General features: G+C 26.3%; 1 protein-coding gene across 1 annotated transcript in view; it reads left to right on the top strand.

The window, feature by feature from the left end:
• Positions 1 to 27,957, top strand: part of LOC107441526 (cell adhesion molecule Dscam1) — a 417,585-nt gene that overhangs the window by 283,641 nt on the left and 105,987 nt on the right. The window contains 4 exon segments of the mRNA XM_087153704.1: positions 390 to 557; positions 3,386 to 3,456; positions 11,045 to 11,282; positions 15,414 to 15,506. Of these exon segments, the coding sequence (XP_087009830.1) occupies positions 390 to 557; positions 3,386 to 3,456; positions 11,045 to 11,282; positions 15,414 to 15,506 (570 nt within the window).

Raw genomic sequence — 27,957 nt, 5'->3', positions numbered from 1 at the left:
ATATAAATATATTTGATTATATTAATAGAAATTGTAAGTAGACAAAAATCAGCTTCTATGAGACTTAAGGAAGAAATTTTAGTAATTATTGCTTTAATTTTATTGTAAAATTTTGAGATTGAATATGATTTTTGATAGTACGAGTATAAATTTTATACGAGGTGAAAGCGCTAAAATAATCTACAGTTTCTTTTATAGAAACTGATTATATTCATAGAGAGATATAATTTGCCTAAGATGAGTATCTGTGTAAGTGTTGAAGAGGATATTTTAGGAATAATTTTAATTCTTAATTAATCACCTTTCTAGATTTATGATGGTTTTTCATAATTCATTTTTATGCTATATTACAGCACTAAAATAATCTATATTTTCTTTTCTAAAAACAGAAGCCAAAGACGAAGGCTTGGAAACAGTTCGAGTATCTGCAAGTGAAACGAAAGTTACAATAACAGGCTTGAATCCTGGCACAACATACTTTTTTCGAGTTCATGCTGAAAACATTCTTGGTCGTAGTAACCCCAGTCCAGAACTTATTGCTGCAACAGAAGAGGAAGGTAATTATGTTTAGACTGTTGTAGAGATGCGTAGTCTCATATAGTTCTCTAGTTTTTTTTCGGATTCACAAAATCTGTAAATGGTATGATTAGCGAAAATATTTCGGAAAATTTACTTTTTGAATTAATTCAAAATTATTTCTTTTGCCTACGAATTTGAAGAAAAATGTAATTTCAATTACAAATATCTTACATCTTTTATTTTAAAAAAAAAAATGGAGGAGAAAATAAGATTGAACTTTTTTGTATCGATATAAAATACTGTAACTCATACGTCTGGTTAACAATCTAAGTATGAAATATAAAAAAAATATATATATAAATCTTCAAATTTTCCATCATTTAAAAATAAAAATATAATTAAAAAAAAAATTTTTTTTTTCAATTATAAAGCATAAGTTGACTAACGTTTCCGCAATAAGGGGAAAATATCTGAATTAAAAATGTGCATTTTATTTAATGAAAAAATCTTATGTCAAACTAAACAGTTGCAATTTTAATAAATAGATGGCAGCACCATACATAGAGTAAAGATGTGCAAATTTTTATAAAAGCTTTTATATCAATAGGCGACCACTCGAAATGCATCTCTCAGTATTTCTCGGAAAATCAGGATTTGGGAATTAAAATATTTTCGGGACAAAATAAGTCTTTTTTTTTCTTGTAAATATATTTCAATATCTTAATAGTAAAAGCTACACACTAATGTTATTTACTAAAAGTGACATTTAATTTTATGTGCTTCGCTATTTATTTTTTTTAAATACAAATTTTAAAATGGAAAGTTGATCAGACTTTTCACGATAATATTGTTATTTTCCGTACTTGATAATTCTTTTTGTTTCTTTAGTATATTTTATTTATTATATTTCATTTTTGTAGACAACACCATTCCTTATTAAATTCTTAAAAACTATTTAGAGTTACATAAATACATATACTTTTGGGATCTCAGCAAAATTGTTTGGCATGATGTAACGTTATGCAAAATTATTGCGTGACCAGTTTTGTTTCATATCTATGAAAGTAGCAGTATTATATTTCCTTCCGTTTGAAAATGAAAGATACATGATTTTTGTTTTTAAAATAGTTTGAAAAACATCTTTAAAGGAAAGGTAATCAGATAAGATGGTCAATAATCGTAAGCAATCTAGCTCATATTTGTTTATTTAGTAATAATTTTAAAAAATATTTTATTAAATTATTAAAAAACATTTAAACAGTTAAAAACATTTATTTTAAAAAAGGTATAATTAATAAATTTAAATCTGGAAACATATTGCAATATATTCTATTTCTTTATTTTTTTTATCCCTTTTTCCGCTTAAATATTGTACTACAGTATTTAATTGGATTATCTAAGAATATATAATTATTTAACTTTACCCACCAATAAAACGTAATTATATAGGGCATAATGGTACAAACTTAAAGATTATTAGGCATTTTAGGTATTTAAAAAAAGGTTTGTAAAAATTAAGAATTTAATAAAACAACTGGTAACGTAATTGATGTTTATAATGTATTTTATGATTACTATGTATTTATGTTTTTAATAATGTGAATACTATGATTTACGAATTATTTATTTGTTCTTAAATATTGTTTTTTTAAATTTAAGTAACAAACTGAAAAAATGAATATATATTATATGTATTTTTCTAACGTTTTTTTTAATTTTAAGGAATTTTAATTTTCTTTGAAACTTTAATTTTCTATTTTAAAAATAAAATAGCTATCATAAAGTCTAATAGTTTAATATACTAATGAATAGTTTACAATAAGAAAGCTTAAGAAAGCTTAATCAGGGACTTGTCTTAAAAATCATAAATAATGGCAACGAGTATGAGATAACTTTTATTTATGGCATTATGTTTAATAGTTTTAATGTGGGATCAATTGTAACTATTAAATATCATCTAAGAACCTTACTATATGGAATCCTAATAATATTAATTTGATTACAGTGTCCACAATAAGACATTTGCTTGTTTAAGGTCATCATCCGTTAATGGATGAAAGGCAAAGCAGAAAAAACTATTTAAATATGTAATAAGTATATTCATTCATATAGTGTAGTGGGCCGGAATAGCCTGGTTGGTAGGGCACTGGACCCATGTCCAAGTGGTCGTGGGTTTGATCCCTGCCAGCCGAAGACTCCCCGTGTAGTAAATGGTGACTGATGCACGTTAAATCTGTTGAGTCTCAAAGTCTTCCATGTTCCCATGACAAATCAAAATCTCTGGGGGTACCGAATTGGAGATTGATCGTTCTCTGATTCATATCTGTGGATGAATGAATGGATGCATGAATGGGTCCACCCTATGAACGAATGTGACGTAAGGGTGTGGCAAAATTCGAATTCTCGGCCATAGATGGCGCCACTGGTAAACAAGAACAATCGCACCCCCTTTGCCTTAATGGCATACGTCAACAACATTCATAGTGCAATATACCTCATGCTTTTAAAAACAGTCTTGACGAGAAATTAAGTTATTTTTCTACCGAAGAAAACTTATTTTTTAATAAGTTGTTTAACAGCCTATCATTTTGTCCTTCAAGTTGTTATAAGAGTGTAACACAGTTTTGATAATCTGGAAAAAAATTACCGAGAATCATAAATAACTCTAATATTCCATTTGTTCACACCAGCTCTCTCCCCTTTTTATTTGCAATAGAATACTTTCATACTTAAAAACATATATTTATTAGCATTTTTCTACTTAAAAGCAGATTGTTTTCTTCTTTTGAAATTCAAAATGTGAATCAGTAAGAACCATGCCTGATTTTATGTTGTAAATATAAAGTATGATTTTTTCTTCTGCCAGCCCCATCGATATCACCTCAAGATGTCAGAGCAATACCAATCAGTTCAACAATGCTGAAAGTGACTTGGAAGGTATGTGGAGTTTATCTTAAAGTTATTTTACTGTTGTAGAGTTTCCTGAAAACTAATTCGAACATGTACTGAAATAATCAGAAAGAAGGATCGATTATTTCAGTACACCTAAACCTATACCTAAGCCTATTACCTAAAACCTATACCTAAAACCTATTTTTTTTTCTGTGCTCAGTGTAATAACTCAAGTATTAAAAGTTTTTAACAAAAATACATTGTTAGTTTGTCTATTAATGCAATTTTCTCGTGAACGAAAACTGCTGATTCGTTCAATAATAAATAAATGAATAAATAAATAAACACAATAAGAAAAAAGTTATCGATCATGCAAAATTGCTAAACATGACCATTATTAATAATATATTGAGAAAAAAATAGCAATATATCTTAAATATTATATAAAACACTATAATTAAGAATTTGAGTAATTGATTACTTGGAATTTCACTTGAGGTTTTTGCATCTTTACGTAATGCATTCTATATTATAAAGATACATTTTATTCAAAACAATGAGAAATATTTTGGGCTATATTTTAATTTAGTTCGTAAAAACAAGTTTTGACAGAAAGTATGAATAAAAAAATTATATATTTTCCTACAGTATACGTATCAGATATTAAATAGATATAAGCAAAATTTAATCTTTAAAATGAAAGAGATTGAGGAAAATGCAACAAAAATACTGCCTCATGTTTATGACACAGTGTGTTAATTTAGAAATGAGATCAGCGTAATTTTAGGAAAAGCTTCAAGATTCAGTCCGTTTTCAGCCACGCCCTTGAAGACTTATATTTCTAAATAATATAAAAGCCTTCAATGTTATATAATATACGTTACCTACTACACATTGATACTTTTATCCGAACATGGACATTATTAATGCTTTTTTTACTTAACCTTTTTTATTAGACTTCTTTTTTCCTACATACAAGTAGCCTCGTAAACTCAAAAATAACCCGTATGACAAAACTCAAAATTAACAAATCACGATGTTTTTCTTGATTTTATTAACTGTTATAATTCAAATCCTCTATGTTTTGATTTATCTTAAGGACCAGTCTAGTAAAAAAATATGTTATCGAAAATGATATTACATAAATTATTATAAAACATATCTTTTAAATTTTTAATAAATCCCATTTGAAACTTGGATAACCTAAAATATTATCTCAAATATATATATATATATATATATATATATATATATATATATATATATATATATATATATATATATATATATATATATATATATATATATATATATATATATATATATATATATATATATATATATATATAATGAGTTCTGTTTATTTGCAGCTTATGCGCCGCAATAAATGAAATTTATTGTTTTTCTTAACTTTCTTCGTGTTTTCTTGTATTTATTTATTTTGTTGTATTATATAACATATATTTTGTTGTATTATGTATTATATATATGTGCGTGCGTGTGTTACATAAAAAGCTTTAATTAATCTTTTTATGTTATTCCTTTTCTGTAAATCCTTTTTTTGATTTATGATCCAAACGAAACACTCTTTCGCACACTTTAAAATTCACATATTGTCTATTAATCTAATTTTGGTTCAAGTATGCATTAATTAAAAGTAAGACATTTTTCCCTTTTATCTTTGTAGGAATCACGCGACCTATTTAATAAACCAATTACAATTACTAAGATTTCCCCTTTTTCTAAAACGAGACATTTTCTCTGCAAGATAAGCTAGTTCTTCAATTGGGTTCTTCATTTAGGAAAGCTGTAAATCTATTCTAATCCTTGCATCTAATCTTATGTCCTTTAACATCTCCATTCTTGAAAATCTGTACCATTCTTATGAAAAGCCCTTTGTTAAACTTGTTAACTGGCCAAATAAAATTTATGTTCTGAAAAGATTCCTGAAGGGTTTTTTATGATAAAAGTGAAAGCAAATTAGAATATTTATCAACATAGGATTGGGTTTACACAGCAAATAACTTGTATCACTCAATAAAATAATATTGGTTGAGAAATTCAAAGCCCATGAGAATGAAGTGTATGAAGGAAGAGAATGAACGATGTTTTCTGAATAGAAAATGACATGTTCTTTAACTGAACTCTTAATTTAAAAACGTCTTAAGAATCAAATCAATCAAATTAAGTACATCAAATAATGTTTTAAATAATGTACATTAAAAATTGACCTTATATCCTTCAGCATTTACATGCGAGATTATACTTCTAATAGTTATATCTCAACTATCAAACTCTGAAAATATTCCTCATTGTTCTTATTATATACTAGCCGCCTGATGCGGCCGGCTGTCCGCCACGCTAAAGGTTTTCACAAATAAAGTTTTTTAAAACATAGTAGGAAATCTGAAGGTTAGTGGACAATTAAAGTGTTCCTGTCCTGCAATTTTGTCTTCATATCCAGTTCTGCTGCAGATGTGTTATAGCTCTTGAGGATGTTTGAAATTATATAGCTACAACGCTTAAGAAAAAAAAAATTTAAAATGCTAAATACAAGAAAAGAACACGAAAACGAATTAATTTTTTATGGTATCAATTTCTATTTCTATATAATTTTTTATGGTATTAATTTCTATTTCTATATCGCTACAAAAATTATCGTTTTCGCTTAAGAAAAAAAATAGAGCGTGGAAAGAAGAAAAACTTATTATAGCAATTATGAACAGCGACAAATATATCAAAGCGAAGCGACGTATCGAATATGTTGCCACATTTTTAATACAAAAAGTTAAACTTTTCTCCACTTTGATAAATGTAAACTAATGCGAACCTTGCAATTAAATTATTAATTCCTTCGTATATTATTGGTTTAAGTTGTCGAAAATTAATATTTCAATTGTAAGGTTCGCATTAGCATACATTTATAAGAGTGGAGAAAAGTATATGCATTTTTTAATAGTTTTTTGAATATGGCTCTTTGAAGACGAAAAAGTATAGATTTTCTTACAAAATGACTGATAACTAAAAAACTAATCCAAATTTTTGAAAAAGAAAAAAAAAATACTTCTTCATTATGTCAAAACACAATTATGTGCCGAGTTTCGTGCCTGGGCGAGGCTTCTGGGGCGATATATTGTGATTACAGACACACACACAGCGGCGTTTATTATTATGTATAGATGATCAAGATATTTACTAAGCTATTAACATAGGATGATATTGTAACATGTATCATTTAATAAAATAATTTTAGTTCTGGCTATTCTAATGCCGGTAAGGAATGAAGTTAATAAAATATATTTTTGGGATAGCACATAAAATGTTCTTCAACCAAACTCTTCAGTCAAAAATATCTTTAAAAATAAAAGTGTAAAATCTGTGCACAAAAATGGCTTTATATCCTTCAGTATTCCATGCGAGATAATTTCAATATTTCCCTGCGAGCCTTTAAGAATTATTTGTAAACAGTTAATCTCTGAAAGTTTTTCATTATGATGTATGATAAAGATATTTATAAGACTATTTATTAACATAGGATGATATTGTAACATGTATCATTTAATGAAATAATTTTAGTTACGGGATTTAAAGGCAAACAAGGAATGAAGTTAATAAAATGTATTTTCGGGATAGCACATAAAAAGTTTTTTAAACTTAACTCTTCAGTTAAAAACATCTAAAAAAATAAAAGTTAAAAAAATGACCTTATACCTTTCAGTATTTCCATGCGAGATAAATTCAAAATTTCCATGCGATCCTTTAACTATTATTTGTAAAGAGTTAATCTCTGAAAATATTCCTCATGGTATTTTATGATGTATAATAAAAATAATTCTTAACATAGGATGAAGTAAAGAACATGTATCATTCAATAAAATAATTTTAGTTATGGGATTCAAACTATGATGTAAATAAAATGTATTTTTAGGATAGCTCTCAAAATATTCTTCAACTAAGTACTTCATTTTAGATAGTGATAAAAATAAAGTTTAAAAAGTATCTATAAAAATAGCCTAACATCCTTCAACATTTTTACGTGAGTTAATAACCTTAATATTTCTATGACAGTCACAGTTATCTTTTACTTCGGTAAACTTATTAGCAGATCAAATGGATCAGAAGTTATAGAATTTAAAGGCAATTAAGGTATAAAGTAAATAAAATGTATTTTCCGGTGATCACATCAAATGGTTTTTATTTCTGTCCTTTATTTAAGAAAATCATGAAAATTAAAGTTTAAAAAATATCCAGAAAAAAATAGCCTTATGTCCTTCAACATCTCCGCGTGAGATATTATCTCTCACATTTCTATGGCAGTCATTTATCTTTCACGTTGGCAAACTTGTTAACAGACCAAATAAAATTCAAGCTCTGAAAAGACTCATGGTTCCTTTCTGATGTGAGAGAAAGCTTCATTACTGGAATATTTATTGACACAGGATGGAGTATATGGGGTAAATAAAATGTGGTAGTCTATAAAATAAGTTCAGCACGGAAGCCAAAAGTAAGGAGTTGTTGGTATTATTTCTCCCCGGGGGATAATTTAGATCGTTTCGATCTGATAAGCAATGAGAACACTTTGCAATTATGTTTATGGCATTTTGCCATTAATACTAAGAAAGTTCAAGGATAATGAATCTATTGAAACGAAAGGAATACTCAGATTGTGGATTTAAACAATTCCTTTGTGGAAAATATAAATTGAATTATGAAGTAATAATTGGTAATCAAATTCTTTAACAAAGTTTTCATTCTTTTAAAATGAAATGTTTTTTTTTAACCCTGGGTAGTTTTATGAAACAAAAACAAAAAAAATAGCTTAAAATTGAAACACAAATTGTCTATCTTTAGTATGTAATACAATGTTTTCATTCTTTTTTTGAATTAGAGTTTTTTTAATATTTATTGTGAATTACTTATATTCAGTTAAGAAATCATATAGTATGTGTTTAATTTTTAAAAAAAAATAATACTAATTTAACAACAGTAATTTTTAAATGCAAGAAAATGTTTTTCAACTGTAAAGAATACTCAAGGATAAGGTTCAAGGAAGATAAATTTATTGAAACGAAAGGAACATCCAGATTATGGATTTAAACAATTCCTTTGTGAAAAAATATAAATTGAATTATGAAGTAAGAATTGGTAATTAAATTCCTTAACAAATATATTTCATTTTTTTAAAATGAAATGTGTTTTTTCTCTGGACATTTTTATGAAACTATAAAACATCTTTAGGTTGTAACAGTTGAAACAGAAATTGTTGATCTTTAATGTGTAATACAATATTTTGTTTTATAATTTTTTTCTTTAATCTGAGTTACTTTCAATCATTTAAATCATATAATTTATATTTGAATTCTTAACATAAATTATTACAGTTTTATTGAAATGCAGCAAAAGATGTTTCAACGATAAATATTTTTTCAAGAAGGATTTAATAGTACAAATTTGAACAAGTAAAAATTTCATATATTTTATATTTGAATGTCATAGTACCTATCAGTATTTATTGAAAAACATAAAAAAAACTAGTTGAATTGTGTTGAAGAAATGCAAAGAGTTTATAGAAAGTTTTTCTAGCTAAATACTTAAAAAAAATTCACTACAATTAAAGTTATTTTTTTAATTATCAATTTTTTTTTCAAATATTTTAATTCAGTATTTATGGATTAATATTTCATTTTGTTTAATTTGATGTTAAATTAACTCTAATTTATACAAAATGAGTTAGGCAGTTTTTAAATTTTAGTAGTAATTTGGATTAATGTTACCAGATTAGAATTAATCAACAAATATAACTGTACTTATCTGTAAATTATTTATAAATCTCTTTTTTAACGTTACTTTTATTCTACACTATTTTTACTGTAAAGATATTTATTTAATATAGACTTATAAATATAAATATTTTTCATTTTTTGTAAGGCAATCGCTTAAAATTATATCGATTGTTAAGCATTTGAAATCTATTGTATTCTATTATAAATATTTCTGTTTTTATGTCTATATATTGTCTTTATCTACCTATTGTTATCCCTTTTGTCTATCTATTATTAGACATATTGTCTATTTATCTATTATAACTTGTCAAGTAGAATATTAGCTTATTATGCAATATTTTACAGTAAAAATATTTGGCAAATGTTGTACAATAATTAAGCGGTAAATAAATTAAGTTTTCTTTTTAATAAGGAGCGTTTATTTAAAAAATAAAATTTATTCTAGACTGTGGTCTGTTGACGTATGCAATTAAAATAATGAATAAGAAATAATTATTTAAATTTCTAAAATGATATCAATAATTAACATTTTGCACTATCACTGAGAAATTTCTTTAGCGTAAAATATATTACAAATTTTTATAGTAATTAAAATTAAATAAAAATAATTAAAAAACAATTTTAGGAATTGTGTTGTAATTGTAACCGAGCAAAATCAAGAATTTCAATTGTAACCCAAAGAAAGAAAATACGTAACCAACTATATATACAGTGCGCAAGAAAAAAAAAAAGGATTACCCCGAATAACATGATTTAATGATCTGATCTTCCTGTTCTAGGACTCAATCTTAATGGTTCGAAGGGATGATTTTTAATATGCAAATTAATTAAAACAGATGATATTTTAAGTTACGAAATCAGACATTTAAACGTACTTTCCCTGAATAAACATACCTTTTTTTCGTTTCGTATTTTTGACCTTCAAATTAAAAGGGGTAGTCGTGATCTAGAAAATATGGTTCCAATAGTTTGGTCAAGAGAGCAGTCCAAAGTTTTGACCCCCTAGTGTTAATTTTACTTTTTACGTACTTCTTTATATCTTGAAAAAATTAAATTGAAATTTTTGTTTGTATATATATGGAGAAAGAAATGAAATCTTTTAAATGAATTATTTTTATTTTTGATGAATTATTGTTAATCGTTTTAAAGAAACGAAACTGATTGCAAGGCAATCGTGGGTATTGTTAAGAGAAGCAAGCGGGGGCAGAATCCCCTCGTCTTACATTTAAATATTTTTGCTGAATTTTCTTTTATACTAAATTAACTTAAAATATACTTAAATAATTAATGACAAAAATTTAATAATTAAAAAATTGAAATCAATTACTGTCATTTAAAAAAGAAACTGTATCAAATTGATAATAAAAATACTATTCAAAACAGTACATAAATTAATCTTAGTTTACCATTTATTTATAGAAATCTCTTCTGTTAGTTTAGGAGAGAAGTGATAAATAATTTCTAAGTTAAAGTTAAAATCTGTTGAAAACGGTCTCTTTATTGCAAATGATTTTTAAAATGATGTTAAAATATATTTGGAATGAACTCTTTATTATATTTTTAACATGTCAAATAATTGAAACAGAAATGTTAAGCATCTTTGCATATTTTTGATTTCTAAATGTTTAAAAAAAACTGGTATTTCGTTTTATTTTATGTTAATTTCCTTATGCTCAAACTCTATAAATAATGGATTTATTCTTGGATATTATGTGGATCTCTTTTAAAATGGATTGCTTTTACGATTTTATGTTGTGGATGTTATGTATTGGATATTATTTTTTAAATAATTCTTTTTTAGTCTTATATAAATGCAGGGAGATTGTTTTATTTTGTATTAAATTCTATAGGCTCCAACTACAACAAATAGTGCATCTCTTCTTGGATATTATGTAGGCTATAGAGATCTGAGTGCCAATGACCCGTATGTCTACAAAACTGTAGATACATCAAAGCTACAACGTCTAAATGAAGCATTGATATCAAATTTAAGAAGAAACACCAAATACGCAATAACAGTACAAGGTTATAATAGTAAAGGTGCTGGCCCAGCAGCAAAAGAAGTTATTGTGCAAACGTTACAACATGGTATTTATCTCTTATTTTTCAATATAATTTTTCATTTCCCTTAATCTGCATATTTGTGTACAACTTTATTTACGTATTGATTTACTTAAATAATTTATGTGCAAAAGGACGAAAAGTAAATTAGGTATTTACTTTAAAACATTCCACATCAAATTACTCACTCGGTAATCGAATTGCCAAATTATGACACTTTTTGCAGTTGCCTTTAAAGTAAAAATCGTTTCGAATTGCTTTTTACAGTAAAATCCAGTTTTACCGTAAAACTTTACGGAAAGAAAAATCTGATATACCATAACTCTTACAGTAATAATCACTGTAAAATCACTGTAATTAAATATTACTGTAAAAATTGCGATTGAAAATTTTACGATAAAAATAGATTTCCAGGTAAAATGAAAATTATGGAAGATGCACCCAGGATGGCAGTACTTTTTACCATAATGTGATCCGGAATTGTTTACATTGTATACTGGACTAGAATGTAAAGGGTTATTCGTCACTGTCTTTATACTCCAGTTTTATTCCGTATTTCTAATTGTGATGAGGTAAAACAGAAAACAAAATCTTCAAGAGGAACTAAGCGGAGAATATCTATTGGATAATCTGGCGAATGATCTAAACATCTCTTTGCTGTATGAAAACTTGGAAAAAGTGCCCAGCATATTTTGAACTATGATTGCAAGGAATAATGTTTACGAGTACCACTATTAAAGTTATATTTAATCAGAATTACAAAGGAATTGATTACGCTAATAAATTTAATCTTATCTATCTTAGAAGCCTATCTATCTTAAAAGCCTTATCTATCTTAGCCTATCTTAGAACGATATATCTGTAGCTCAATGTTTTGTTTTGTTTTTACAATTTAAAGTTCCTTAAACCTCTTTATATATTAATTGATTATTTTAATTTATACCTTCTTAAGCATTTTAGAGATTATCATAAATATAGTTTTCATTGAAAACCTAATCACATTTTCAAAATCTGATCAATTTTAACTTATCGATAAAATATAAGAATAGAAATGCTGAATTATAGAGTTTATAAAATACTAAGAAAATAATTTGATATGTCGTAAAAATTCTAAAGCATTCCATAATTATAAAATATTGTTAAAATTATTAACCTCTATGTTTATTGTCAACTTTCAATTGCTTAATTTTAATTTACAAAAAATATCATCTAATATCTTCTTCCTCCAATGTAAAAAAAGAAACATTGCAAATCCTAAATTATTTTCTTTTTTGTCTCCCTAACAATAGAATTCTTTTTTACGTTTTATTTCGCTGTTAATGGATTTGTTGTTGATGTTGCAGCTAAATTAATTTATTTTCAAATAATAATATAATAATGTATATTAAATATTGTAGCTCGAGAAAGCCTTCTTTCTGTATCCTTTTAAAGGTACAGTTTCAAATTTTTGTTAAATCAGAAAATTAAACTCATTTTTTTATTTGTGTAAGGATTCATTTTTCAACACTTTAGTAGCATTAAGTAAAAAATAGACGTTAGTTTATTTGCTTTAGCACGTTCATTTACCTAACACACTATCACACATATGCCTGCAATTATAATTAAATTTATTCATATTTCATTAAAATTCTTTTTTTTTTTTTAAATGGTATTATATGTTCCTGTTTTTCCATTTTTAAAATTTTAATGAGTTCCGAATTTCTATGATAGATGGCAGCAGGGAATATGAATAAAATATTTATGTTGAACAGCCGTTAAAAAATGAAAGCAACTTAGAATTTATGAGAGCTTAATAAATCTTGTTTTTGTGTGGCATACATAAATGATATTTAAAAACTATTTAATACTATTAATTATAATTATATATTTTAATCATAAAAGATTGACAAGATTGTAAAGGAAAACATTTTTAAATCCATCATAAATATTATTTTAACTTATTCTTTATACGTTACAGAATATTATTTTTATAATCAAAATTTTTTTTCAGTTATCGATGGGTGTATATAATAAGTGAATTCATGTAATTATTTAAAATAAAAGCATATTAACATAATATTGATATAATTCACTTATATAAAAATACATAAAAGCATAAGAATAATACATTATTTAACATTTATTATTTTTTCGATAAAATTAAAGGAACTCGTTAGAACATTTTAATTTACGCTAACTAATTTAATTGCAACAAAACATTCAATTTCAAACAACTCAGTTTATATTCAATATTCCACCATGAATTAAAATTTTTCACTCATTCATAATTCAATTCAACAATTCCAACAATTCTGATAATATTTCGATCTGCTTGTACTTTGATCGGCTTCAACTCTTAGAAGTTTATAGTAATTTCATTTACAAACACAGCTATTTTTCATAGATTTATTTTAGATTTAGTTAACAGTTTGAATCTTTTGATACACTGAATTTGATCACATCATCAAGCATCAAGTCTGATCAAGTGAAGAAGACACTGGACGTTCAAATGAGAAAAATCCTTTAAAAATCCATTATTTGGTTTTTGAGATACTAAAAAAAATTTACACTTTACTAAGTAACAGGCAGCAAACCGAGTTAAAATCGGTGTTTTTCTCACCGAGTTGATTATGAATTTGAAAAGGTCCTTATACATTAAAATATAGTTCTAGTTGACACAGTTGCTTTTTAACGTAATGAGATTTTTCAATGTTCTCACAACTTCAAAAAATTCTTTGTGCACCAGTTTTGTTTAATTGTTATTAAAAAAAATTATATACTCTTCCATGCATCTTGTTTAATTCTAAATGCATTTGACTAACTCAATATCTTAATTTATTTTTTTAATAATTGAACAAACATAATTAAAGCGCGTTTTTTGAAGAAATATCTTGTGGCAAAATGAAAATTTGATGCCTAGTTACGTTGTATTTTCATATGGTTACCAAAACCAGTTACATTTGCTTAAATGCACACAAATGACGTATTTAAATAAAAATTTAATTTTAAAAAAATAAAATTCGTTTGCAAGGAACATTTTAATTACCAACAATTAAGAACCCTACTTTTAACTGTAACATTAAAACTAATTATAATTTTTTTAATAAAACTTTGAAGACAGATTTCTACTATGATACCAATATTCTGCTGAAACTCGAATCGAATAAAAATTTTACTTTTTTCCCTTAAATAAAAATACCACGAGTTTGTTCACATGCTTAAAGTCGTGTTATTTTTATTTGATTGATACTAACAGAATCTTTTACTTGCTTTTCAAGCCTGTATAATCGCAATTTTAAAACTATCTAAGACAACTTCTTAGGTGGCGGTGTTAACAGAAATTGCAGTTTTCGAGTTAAACAGCTTGAGTTAAACTTTTTTACATTCAAGATACTTCGACAGGCGTGTTTAAAAAGTTATATAAAAAATGCAAAATGGATCAATATTTTCGTTAAATAAGACTCGAATAACATCCTGTGGCCGGTATAGTCTGGTTGGTAGGGCGTTGGGCCCTTGTCCAAAGGGTCGTGAGTTCGATTCCAGCCAACCAAAGACTACATAATTTAAGTATATACTATGTAGTAAATGGTGACTGGTGCACGTTAAATCTGTCGGGTCACAAAGTCTCATAACAAATCAATACCTCTGAAGATACTAAATAGTAGATTAATCGTTTTCTGGTTCAGGTCAAACTTATGATATGAGAATGAATGAATGGATATATGAAAGGGTCAACCCTATAAACGGTCTTTGACGTGTGTGTGGCTGAAGTCATGTTCTTAGCCATACATGGCGCCTCTGTAAAACAAAAACGAACTCTCTGCCTGAAATTCAGTTGGTTTCACCAGGCAAGCTTGCTGATATTGGCAAGTGTAATTAGAAACAACAACATCAAGAATTAGATCCTATCCAAAGAAATCTCCAAATTTAATAAAACGGTAAGTTTTTCGAGTGAAAATAAATATTTGGAATTAACTAAATAAATATCGGGATCTTTTACTTATCAATCTTTGCAGATAATATATAATAAAGTTTAATATGCCATTATTTTAAATCTTTGAAGAACGTGTATAGTCAAATTAGATAAAAACTCAAGATGTATGCAAGCTTTAGAATGCTTAGTTTATTAATTTCAGAACTAAAGTCTTGTTATTTGCTTATTTATTTTATTTTTTATAGATCCACCCAAACCTCCCTCTCTAAGAGTTGGCCAAAAATCCGAGTTTTCAATAGAGCTTCATTGGACAACTTCAGAAATGACTCCAGTTACAGGTAAGCTAAAAAAAAATATACAGAAAGTTTTTAGGAAGTGAAAACTAAGAAAAGGAAACAAATAAATTTTTTAAAAAAACTGAAAACTGAATAAAAAAATAATTGTAGCAAAGTATTACAGATCCAGAAAGTTAATTTTTTCTTATATGAACTGCAGGCCTTTAAAAAGTTTCCATACTTTGTCATATTTTATTCCGGGTGCTGTGATTCTGCCTAATCACTTCTAGCATAAGGACATCGTTTTATATCAAATGATTCATTTCGATTCAAGTAACAAACGAATACGCAAATTTTCCTACTTTGGCCGAAAAAATTACGCTACCTTTTCTTTGCACATGGCCGATTCTAAAATGAGCAATAGGTTTGCGTACTGTTAACCAAAATCCATGTTTAATGAGAAATCTCTTCATTTAAAATCACTTTTTTACAAAAAAGTTGAAATTTCTGAGGAAAAAATTGGAAGTTCATTAATTTCTTTGAGAAACTTGAACTTCTGTTTAATTGATTTTCGAAATTGTCAATCATTTTATTCACCATTATTTATTTGCTTTACTGCGCACAGAATTGTTTTCTTTCGGAACTATTTCAAACTAAAAGTGATACAGGGAGAAATTAAAAAAAAATTCTAAATTTCATGAGCCAAAATCTAATCTAATCATACAATTATTTAAGAGTACAATATTTAATAAAATTACGGAGTAACATCTTTCATTAAGAAAACTGACTGAAATATAATGTGGCATTTTAATTAGTTATTGAAAGAAAGTATTTTATATTAAATTCAGGAGCAAAATCCTATATTTTAAAAGCACAGTCAACTGTTTTATTTTCCCTAAATTTGTAGCGTAACTATTTATAATAGTTAATTTAAGCGAGGAGTTTAGAAATAGTTCTTTAAAATAGTGGTTTATTGTGTTTTGAAACAGGTGGATCGATACTTAGCTAGTATTATTCCACTAATAAATTTGATACGCAAATCTTTCACTACGTTGCTTGAATTTCAAGAATAAATAAAATTTGTGGAAATACGAGACTTTATATGGCTTTAAAATGCAAAGTCTGTAGTCTTTGTATAACGGGGTACTGAATGCGGTGATAATAATTAAGGCATTTTATTTTAACTTTGGATATATTAATATGATAAAGATTATTAGAATGAAACTAGAATAAGATAATAAGAGTATGATGGTGTAAAAATATAAAATTTTACGAACGACGCTATTTTCATCACTATTTTTTTTATCACTTAAAAGATTATTGAAGAAATCCAGACAGATGTATTTTCAAATATTTTCGATTGAAATTTTTACACCTAATGAAAGTGACCAATAAAATAGGGTTCGAAAAATACCAAGAATTCTAAATGCTGATTATATCAAACTCTTAGCGTGAGATTCAAATTTTCAGCTATTATGACATGTAAGGAAATAATAAGTATGAAAATTGTAATATTCAAGCCTTTACAAAATTTATAACACTTAATTAGAAAGTGTAAACCGAATTTTTTCCTGTAAAACAAAAAAAGCAAAGCTTACTCCATTTAGTCTGCAACAAGAATAAACACATGGTAATTTACTACAGGTGCTTATATTTTATGCTCAAGGGCAAAAAAATTTAAAAAAATTACCGATCAAATTACGGTAAAAAGGTGATGAAAATTAAATGTTCATGCAATTAAAATTTATTTTTATAAAGTTATCAAATTACCTACAGTATTTAAATTAAATTAAATTAACCATTAATGAAACACTGAAAAATTGATAGGAATATTTCAAACATTTATAAGTTTTCTTATAACAAAAGAAAAAAAAATAGAGCTTTTATGTGGCAAAATTCACATTTGTAATAATTAGCCTTTTGATGCACCTGTGCTGTAAAAAAATTCTGGGACAAACTACGGTGAAACGTACTGGCATTTAGGGTGCCGGTACTTTTTTCCTGCAAAATTCATTTTTACCGTAACATGGTACGGAACAAAACTTCTGATATACCGTGATTTTTGCAATAACAGACTCAGTAAAATCACAGAATGACAGTAATTAAATAAATATTACTGTCGAAATTGTGGTATAATATTTTCCGGTAAAAATAGATTTTACGGCAGAATGGATTCTACCGATGATTCACCAAAAGTGTCGTTACTTTATTCCGCAATTCGATCAGAAATTTCTTACAGTGTAAGTGTTCTGAAATCACCACCCTTAAAGAAAAATTTTAACGTTTTTATGAGGTACAAAATAATCATTATATTTCTTCCGAAAAAGGAAAATAAATCATTATTAAAAATAGTGAATCCTTAAAAAAGTTTCTCAAAACTGAAGTACATTAATCTTTACATGTATCTAATACAATATATTTGTAGCAGAATAAAAAAGTATTGCATTTGATTTATTTTTGTTACAATAATTAAGAAGAACCTAGAAATGCCTGTCGGCAAATGGGTATAAATTTCAAGCTTATGTCCTCTCATTTCAGCTGTTCCCAAAAGGAATTCTAAGATTTCTAGGAAGGTTATCAGGAATACCGAGAAATAGGATTATTTTTTTTAACCAGTTACGATTTTCTATGTAATATTAAAATGATATATATAATTTAAATATCATTATCAGATGTCTGTTTAGAAGAAATTTGGGCCCTTTAACGGAACCTTTACAAATTTGTTTATCCTCATTATTGTTTCGTTAATCGAATAAACCCTTCCCGGGGGGGGGGGAAAGACGGTTCGAGACAAACTAAGTTTCCCTAAGTTTAAATTCCAATAGTAGTATTCTAAGAAAATATCTCTACTTTTACAAACATCGTGTTCACATTCTTATTAATATTAAATCAGAATTTATTTTTTTTGTAAATAAATAATTGATCAATTTATATTTATTCATAAAATTAATTAATGGAATATTATGTAAATAAAAATTCATTTCTGGCAATTTTTTAAATAAAATATTATAAATTTAAGAATTGTTTAAGTTTACGTGATGTGTACACATTAAAAGTGATACATTACTAAGTTGTGTTATTTAAAATATGTCAAATGAAATTATTAAAAATGTGAGGGATTTTGTTTCCATTATTCGTCCGAAATGAATATTCTGTGTTGAGCAGTATAGGCTAAATACCAAATATTTGTATGTTGCATCGCTAATTTAGTAGCAGCAATTGTTGAGCAAAATCTTGTATCTATTTACGATTTAAAAACTTCTTGAAAAGGTTTTTAGCAATTTTTGCAATAACAGGACCCTATTTGCACAAATTCACAAAAGCAGGAACCTGGTTGAACGAATGTGACTTAACGCTTATTTTATATTCAAAAATTATGAAGAGTTTTTCCCAATTTTACAAAAACAGGACCTTTCACAAAATGTCTGGAAAGTCCCCTAATTATATATATATGTATATATATATATATATATATATATATATATATATATATATATATATATATATATATATATATATATATATATATATATATATATATATATATATATGCAGGAATGGATAAAACAATTTAAGCACTTCGATACTAAAACATTTTTTGATATTTTTCAACTAATACTTAGAAAATCAGTTTATAAATTTAGAAATCGATTTTTCATACTTATCAATGAAGTTTAAAGCTTTTTGAGATTTGGGGGTTTGACACTAAATTACAAGCTTAAAAAAATATTTTAGAACAGTGTATGCCAAAAATGTAGTAATAAATTTTAACTTATGACTGTTATTTTGGTTTATTGAATAAAATAATTGCACGAGATTTCATAATCTTAGTTTAAATATTTATAGAGATTTAAACATTTGTATAAAAACGCTTCTTTTTCTTTTTCTGCGTTTTTTGCTTTAACATAAAGAAAATATTCACAAAACTTAAGCTTTTGAATCAATTTAAAATTTTTTACATAATAAGTGCCTTAAAATTTGAAAAAAAATTTTTTAAAACTGCGCAAAAATATGAGCAATTAAAATAGTTTCCTTATACTGCGCATGCAAGAAAAAAAATTCAATTTTTTTCTTCCTATCTTTGTAGTGAATCGCATTCGTCAACTAATAAAGAAATCCGATTTGAATATCTTTGAAATTTAAAAAGTTTCAAGCAGTTTTCTAAGAAGTTTTCTTACTTTTAGGCTTTCCACAAATATCATTTTGTACTATTAAACAAGTTTTATCAAAAATGACATCGGTATTATTGGTGATCAATCCACATAAAAGTATCTTTTCTTTCGAATGTTTTTTTTCTAATACCATCTCACTTTGGTGTCCAGATCATCATTTGAAGGGTATTATCTTTTGTTAATAAATATAGTTTGCTTAAAAGTCAAAAATAATATTTGTGGAAAATCCCTTATCATTTTGAGCTTTTTTATAAAAACTAAGAAAACTATTTAGAAAATTGCTTAAAACTTTTTAAAATTTTAAGATATTGAACAAATTGGACTTTTTTTATTAGTTTATAAATGATACTACAATATTAAGATTTTTTTTTAAATTTTTGCCAAGCATTAGCAGTATATAAGAAATACTTTAATTACTCATGTCTTGCGCAGTTTTTAACATTTTTTCTCAAATTTTAAAGCAATAATTTTGTAATCAATTGTAAATTGATGCAAAATTTTTGCTTAATTTTATTGAATATTTTCAAAGTTATGGCAAAAAAAAAAAAAAAAAAAAGACATGATTCAAAAAAATTCGTTTTCATAAAAATGTCGAAACGTCCATATATATTTAAGCTAGGTTGACAAAAAATGGGTGCAATTATTGCATTTAATTACTAAAATAATTGTAACAATTTACAAATTTGTAGCTATATTTTTGGCATAGGGTGTTGAAAAAACATTTTTTCCTTTTGTAATTTTTATAGATTCTTTAAACCTCAAAAAGCTTTAAACTTAATTGATACTTTCGAGAAATTGCACGATATAATCACTTCCAGATTTATAAACTGATTTTTTAAAATTTTTTTTATTTCTTGAGAAATATATATATATAATAAATATTATTATCCAAATTGTATTGTCGATGTAATTATTCTAATAACAATATAACAATTATTCTAATAATAATAAATTATGATAAGGATAAGAATTAATAAAAAATTGCATTATTATATTCCATTAATTCAAAATTTTCTTTTCTTCGAACTTTTCAATTCCAATTTTCCTGATTTTTACCGTTTCATTATGTTTCGCTTTTATTTCTACGAAAACTATAATTTAGTATCATTCTCAACTGTCTGACGTAAAATCTATTTTTTAAAGAATTTTTGATAACACGATGAAAACATTTCAATCTTCATATTAAATATTTTGCTAATGATAAATATACATTCTTTGGTCAATATTTTTACGGTTGCTAAAGGACTTAACGCAAATTTACAACAGTAAATGAAGTCGGGGTTTCCTTTAAAGGATGAGTGATGGGTGCTTATTTAGGTTTCTTTAGCTGAAAAAAATTGGAAAGCAAATTTCTCTAACTTGAGGATTTATTTCTTAATTCTATGTCCCTTGTAAATTCTCTTAATTCTATATCAGGTTATCAAAGTTGTAAGTGTTGTCATAAAATATTTTTAAAAATTAGAAATCTTATCTGAAAGTTTGCGTTTAGAGAAAAACCTGAGTTCGAAAATTTTAATTTTAGCATATAGAGCAAGCACAAGAAAGTTTATAAATCAAATACATTTGCTAAATTGGTTCAGATTTTTAATTTTTATTTCTCATAGAATTAGACACGTATTAGGCACATTTTGGCTTTTTTTACCTATTAAATCCAGTAATGCTAAAGTTTAAGAAACATTTCCCTGTGTGATCATTCTTCATAAATAAAATTTAAAACAAGAAATTTAAAAAAAATAAATAGACAATGAAATTTTTTGGATTATTGAATTTTAGAAAATTAGAATTTTTAATAATAAAATATTTGATGTTAAAATGTATTGTTTAAATAAAAACAAATTTAAGAGTATGATTTGACATATTTTTTTGTAAAACTAAATTAATGAAGAAATAAAAAATTCTATTTTTAAATTTTTATTTTAAAAGAATGTATTAATTGTATTAATGTATTAATAAGAATGTATTAATGTATTAACTTAAACATTTCAAAATAAATTTGAAAGAAATATATTTCTGTAAAATTAACCTTTCTGCTATACCGAAAATTTTTCAAATAAAATTTTAAAGGTTATTATTTTTTAAATGTTTTATCTAAATGTCTCATTAAATATTATCGAAACACTTTCTTTATACATTAAATAAGGGTTAGGAAATATTCAAAAGAATAAATATACTTTAAAAAATACTGTCACAAAAATTTCTCCCAATAACTTTTCTAAATGTTGTTTTACAAGCTTTAAAGATTTACTTATCAACATCAGTTACGTTGATAGGAAAAGCTCAAAGGATAAATAAGTATATAAATGCAAAATTTAACAAAATCTTTAAACCAACTGGTAGCATTGAATACTTGAAAACACCTTTCGTCATTTTAATAAAATTACTATCGCAACTGAAAGCTAAAAATTCATCGACTGCTGTTCTTGCAAAAAATATTTTGCCGTTCAAAATATTTTCTTCTCACATTTCCCAGTAATTTCTAGCAATTATGCCCAACGCTTCTAGCTCACCATTTAAAGAAAAGTGAAGTAAATAAATAATGCCCTAATGCGTGCTTTCACGAAATCGTAAAGTTTATTCCATTTAAAATGATAAATAAAACTCAAAACATTTACGATTTCTAACTTTTCACGCACTTAGAAAGCATCTTCTAACCATTTATTCCATTTATATTTAATCTGTCGCCAAAATGAAAAGTAGCTTTAAAAGTTGCAAGGCTTTGCAGGTAGAAATCTCTTTCGTTCACTTCACAGCCTTAACGACTGTTAGGATATTTATGAATTACTCTTGGCGAAGTAATCAAGTTAATGGGATGAAACAGCCGCCAACACGTGAGAATGAAAAATTGTTCCAGTTTCAACATTTATCAGGCAGAATGCAAGGTATAAGAGCTAGTGCTGTTCAAAGCATATTTGTATACAAAATCTTTCCTCACGGATAATATAACTTGAAGGCTTTGGAAGAAACAAAGTTTTTAAATAATGAAAGTAGAATTATTTATTACCGGTTAAATTTGCTTTGATCTTATTAAAAGCACTTTTGTGGTTTGTTTTGAATCTGAGATTTTTTTTTGTTTTAACGAAAGAGGAAAAAGTAATTTTTAATTAGTTAGCATCAAAAGAACTGACTAAAATATTTAAATAGAAATAAGTACTCGAAGGAAAAAATATCTGGTAAAATTATCGTACTGTGAGGCAAATATTTTAAAAAAGCATAATTCGGGTAGAAAAATATATATTTATTTCTGAATAAAAAAATACGGTATTTATATGGTAAAGGTATCCGTTCATACGGTGAAATTGAATTTTTCAAAATTATAGTTTTTATTACTACATATTTAGTAAAAATACGAAACTGAAAGTTAAATTTAAAACCGGATAAAGGGTTTTTATTCCAAGTCAGGAGTTCTTAAGCTTTTTGATAATCTAAAAGAAATTATTAAAAAAACACTGTTTGATGAGAAACAATCAGCTGGTGAGCAAAGCAAGTTCGATTTCTTGTTTCAATTTGTTCCAAATGTAAGATAAACTAACTATCTTTTACTCGCGCTTTATTCATATATGATGTAACTTAAGATACACCGAAGATACACATGAAGAAGATATGCCTTATCATATATGATTCTGTTTTATACGAATTTTTTATATAATATACACTTTATTATATGCAAGTTCTATATTCCAAAATTATTAACATGCGAAGCATGATCCTGAAGAATCTTAATTTGTTTCATTCTGCCAAATGTAAGGTAAGTTAGCTAAATTTTAAAAAGAGATGCACATAATTATTCTCCCCTGAAAAAAAGCTAATTTTCACTAATTGTACGTCACTGAAAGTTGTAGTTTTTATTGTTTTCAGCTTGATAGTAATTTTAAGCAAAATTGAACAAGTTTTGACCAATGATATTTTAGTGTTAATTTTACCAAAATACTTCTCAAATCAACTTGGTAATCATTATCGTGCTCTTTGTTGCTCTCATGGAGTCATAAACACGATAAATCTTAGTTTTAATGGTAGTTTTGACCAAATTTTTTTTTCTCGGTGTAAATGACATAATATTTAACAATTAATAACCACCAATGAATTGACAAGTAATTTTAAAATTAATAAATAGTCAATAAAATAATATATTTTATTTAATTGTAAATATAGTTATTCATTTATTTAAATGGTTTCAGTTGCGAAAAAAGTTAATTTAAATTAGTTCAAATGCATAAAATAAATAGCATTATTAATTTGAATCTTCCTAAAACTTTACGAATTTCAACATTTAAATTATTTTGCATTAAATTAATAATTAGTTAAAAATTTCGCAATATATCCTAATCATTAGCATTTATCGACAGCACAGGGTGGACCTTGGAATCCCCCAAAACATTTCAGTATATATTTGCAAAAAAATTTTGCTCACTTATAATCATAAAGAGGGAAGTTTGACTTGTTTATTCCATGTCTTAATTCTGCAAATAAATTTTTCCAAAACAGCATTCTTAGTTAAATATGAGGTGTTGTGCAAAAGCTTGATATATTGAATAAAAATCTTTTTTCAACACGTAGTTTTTGTGAATGATTTTACGATAGAGATCCGTTTTTTTTAGTTGAAGAAATACTTAAAAATCTAGACAAGTTAACATGATAAACTCATTTTTAAGATTAAAAACAAAGCATTAAAATATTGGAAACTGAAATGTAAAGAATCGCAACTTTAAAAATAAATATTTAAATATAAGTAAATCACAAAATTGTTTAAAAAAGCAAGTTATGTATAAAAATTTCGTTGTTATTTCTGTTTTAAATTATTTCTGATTAAAGAATACTTTATTTGCAACATATTTGATAGCAACAACATTATTTTGCAGATTCCGGTATTTTGAAACAACATGAGAATTTAAAAATGTCTTTATTACTTTAAGAAACCCCACATATGTTTCTTTCCTATACCCTCGATACCAACCGCATAGTTTTATTTCCTTATTGTTCATATTTTTTTTTTCAAAATGAGAAAATTCATATTTGTAGTAACGCATGTTTTCTTTTAATAAGTCTTCCTTCGAAGCAGTGTGATACCATTTTCTTTAAAATAAAAGATGGAAAGCCATTCATAAATTATTTAAGAACCTTAAAATATTCAAATCCTCTTTTCTTCCTAAGTAAATAGTTATTCTATTTTTTTTTACTTCCACATAAAAAGCAAGAATATATTTTAATAAAAAATGCTTTTTCAGCTCATTTTCAAGATTAAATTCTATGCCCTGATGTTGTTTTTTCTTCCATATTAAAGAAAAAGCACAGCGTTTTCAATCTTATTTTAATGTCTTTCCACCAATTAGGTATAATAAAAACCCTCTTTGGGAATGGGAAGGTTCTCAACAAAAGAATTCTTGAAATAGTCTTCTATTTAAACGAGTAATTTTTAATGCATGCAAGTTACAAAAAGGATTTCATTGCATAAAAAGCACTAAAATCTCACTATTCAGTTTGTTATGGTAGTATAAATTATCCTTAAATCTTTAAACACATCACCGTGTTCTTTCAATCCTTAGCTTTTAAGTATAATAAATAACACAATGTAAAAGGAAATAATTAGGAAAAATGAAATTTCTCTGAACTGGGATATATTTTAATGTATATTTGACTATTTGGCCTATAAATTATTTCGATATTTACCTATTAGACCTATTTCACTCAAGTTTTGCATTTTCTCAAAATACACGTTATTTTTTTAATTTTTGTATAAATGTAAAAGATGGAAAACCATTATGGTACCTTTACCTCAAAATGGTACCTTTAAATTTAAAATAATATATTTCAGTGATATATTGCATTCCATTGTTAAAAATTTCTTTCTAAAATTTCGATAAAATTACCGGCAGTAATCTGCCCATCCAGTTAACTGTGGAATTTACAGTAAATAAATATTTTTAATTTTACGGTTTTGAAACCGTTTAGCACTAGTATGGTTAAAAAACCAGGAATGCAAAGTTCAATGGTTTTTTAATCATTTACAACTAGCATGGTTTCAAAGCAGTAATAAAGAAATGTGACTGGATATTGGTGTTAGACTTTTCGCTAGGTAATGGGTATTAGAATTATGCATGAATGGAATTGCCGTATTCTAACAATCGAAGGTTACGAAATGGAGAGTGCAAAACTTTGATATCCTTAATGTGTTGAAGGGAATGGTGGAAATATTGTGGTGTCAACCCTGGGGCTCGAACTCCCGTTCTGACTGTCATGAGATTGAAAGATTAACTCCTTGGTTATACTATGTACCCAACTGCAAGGAACTAAATGGTCCTTTATATTTAGTAGAATAAAATTCAGGTTGTATAACCGTATTAGGTGAAAACATTTAATAAACTTTTTTCCTCACTGTTAATAGTTTGACTACCATCTTATTTATCAGGGTGCTTAGCGTTTTTAAAATGTGCTTAAAGGTGCTTATTTTTTATATACGTTTTTCAAAAGCCCTTAAAGGTGCTTATTTTATTCGGGGTTTATAAAAAGTGCTTAATTTTCTATCATTTATAGAGACATTTTTTCTTTTGCCGTGTCGATTGCCGTTCTAAATTATACAAAAAATGCATGATTTTCAAAATTTTCTCCGTTCTATATTCTTTCTTATAAATTAAGAACTTTAAACGATAGAAATAATAATTTTTGTTACTGCACAGATCCTAATTATGATTTTTTTAAAAGTAATTAAAATTATTTTTTGAGGGCTTAAAAAGTGCTTTAAATGTGCTTGTTTTTTGTTCTAGCTATGCACCCTATGATTATTTGACAGCCGTATTTGAATATACTAAAACAACAATTAAATTAATATTTAACCAGTTTTCTTAGAAATTTCTAACGGTGTATCTAGTTATTGTACTATATCTGCAATCTGCTAGATCTATGTTTTTTTTTGCATTTTGTCTATGATCCGTTATATATTCGAGTTATTGTAAATGAATCAATCTCGCAATCTTCAAATAAATCAATCAATTTGCTCTATCCCTATCTTACTAAAATATGTTTTTCTTACCTGATGAAGTTTGGTATAATGTATAACCTAATATTCGTAACTTTAAATCCAATTTTGCATATTCCCGTTAACCTAATTAGCTGCAACCAACTAAGCAAATCAGCTTTATGTACCCCAAGGACAATCTGACTTATTTTTTCCCCAATATTTACGAGCAAATCTCAATTTTCAAAAGCGTAAATTAACAAAATATACACACTCCAACGAAACAAAATCAGACTCATGGGTAACAACAGCTTCCTGTAGAAATTTCATTAATCAGGAGATTTATTGCTTGTCACATGCCTTGGCGTACGTTGCCTAGGTAACGAGAGTGGTTAATAAAGGATTGGGGGAGAAAGATTAGTAATAAATTGGTTGTAACGGCTGGGAAGCCGGTTATCTGTTTAACGCATGCATTTAATTTGTCGTTAACTGATATGAGTAAAACATTAATGCTAGAGGAAGCGAAAGGAAGTGACGGAAAACTTAAAAGAATCTTTAAATTCGTTTCAAGCAGTTCTAAATTAATTCTTAATGCAATGGAGAACAGTTGGAATAAGCAGCTTCCCAATATGCCGTTTCGTTTATTCTTTTGCGCTTTCAAGGAATGATATATTTATTTGAAAATTCTGTTTCCACGGTGCAATAAATAGGATCCCAACTTCGAATGTTTGTTCGGATGGCAATGCCGTTTTAACTAATAGCGTGTTTATGAAAACTTCACTTGCCGGCATTAAAGTTTAATAACGATTGGGAATCTAGAATCGGCTTATAGAATGACACTTCTTATTTAGATGCACGTGGAAATTCGTCAAATAGAGGAGAATAGATAATCATTATTAATGTTTTGCTGGAACGTTAATAATGTTTAAGGAATATTTATGCAACTCACGGATTGAAATTGCCGTAATTATATACGGTTTAATTAATTTAAATCAACAGATAAATGCACTTAATACTTATATTTCGTAATATTATCTTAACTTGTTTAATATTTATGTAGGTATTACTGTGTTCATAGTAATTTAAAACTCATTTTAGTATTTAACGCCCCAGAAATAATATATTTTTTATGTAAGACGTTCTTTAGAAAATACACATACTTTTAAAGTTATCTAAGAAAATTTAATTTTATTGTAGAAGATATTCTATGTTTATTTTTTTTACTTATTTATCTTAAAAACGCGTGGCTTATTTTTCTTTGCTATACAGTGATCTAGACGACAGATTTTAGTTGCCATGAAGAAATTTAAAAACGCAATATTCTGTATTAGAAATGTGTTTAGTTTTAAGTTTAATTTGTTTTTTTTTGTGTTTAACTAGATATAATGTGTTT

The sequence above is a fragment of the Parasteatoda tepidariorum genome, chromosome 10 (assembly GCF_982258835.1).
Source record: "Parasteatoda tepidariorum strain Cologne lab strain chromosome 10, Ptep-v5.0, whole genome shotgun sequence".
Lineage (NCBI taxonomy): Eukaryota > Metazoa > Arthropoda > Arachnida > Araneae > Theridiidae > Parasteatoda > Parasteatoda tepidariorum.
The sequence above is the reverse complement of the archived record's forward strand: the minus strand, read 5'-3'. Positions and strand labels throughout refer to the sequence as shown.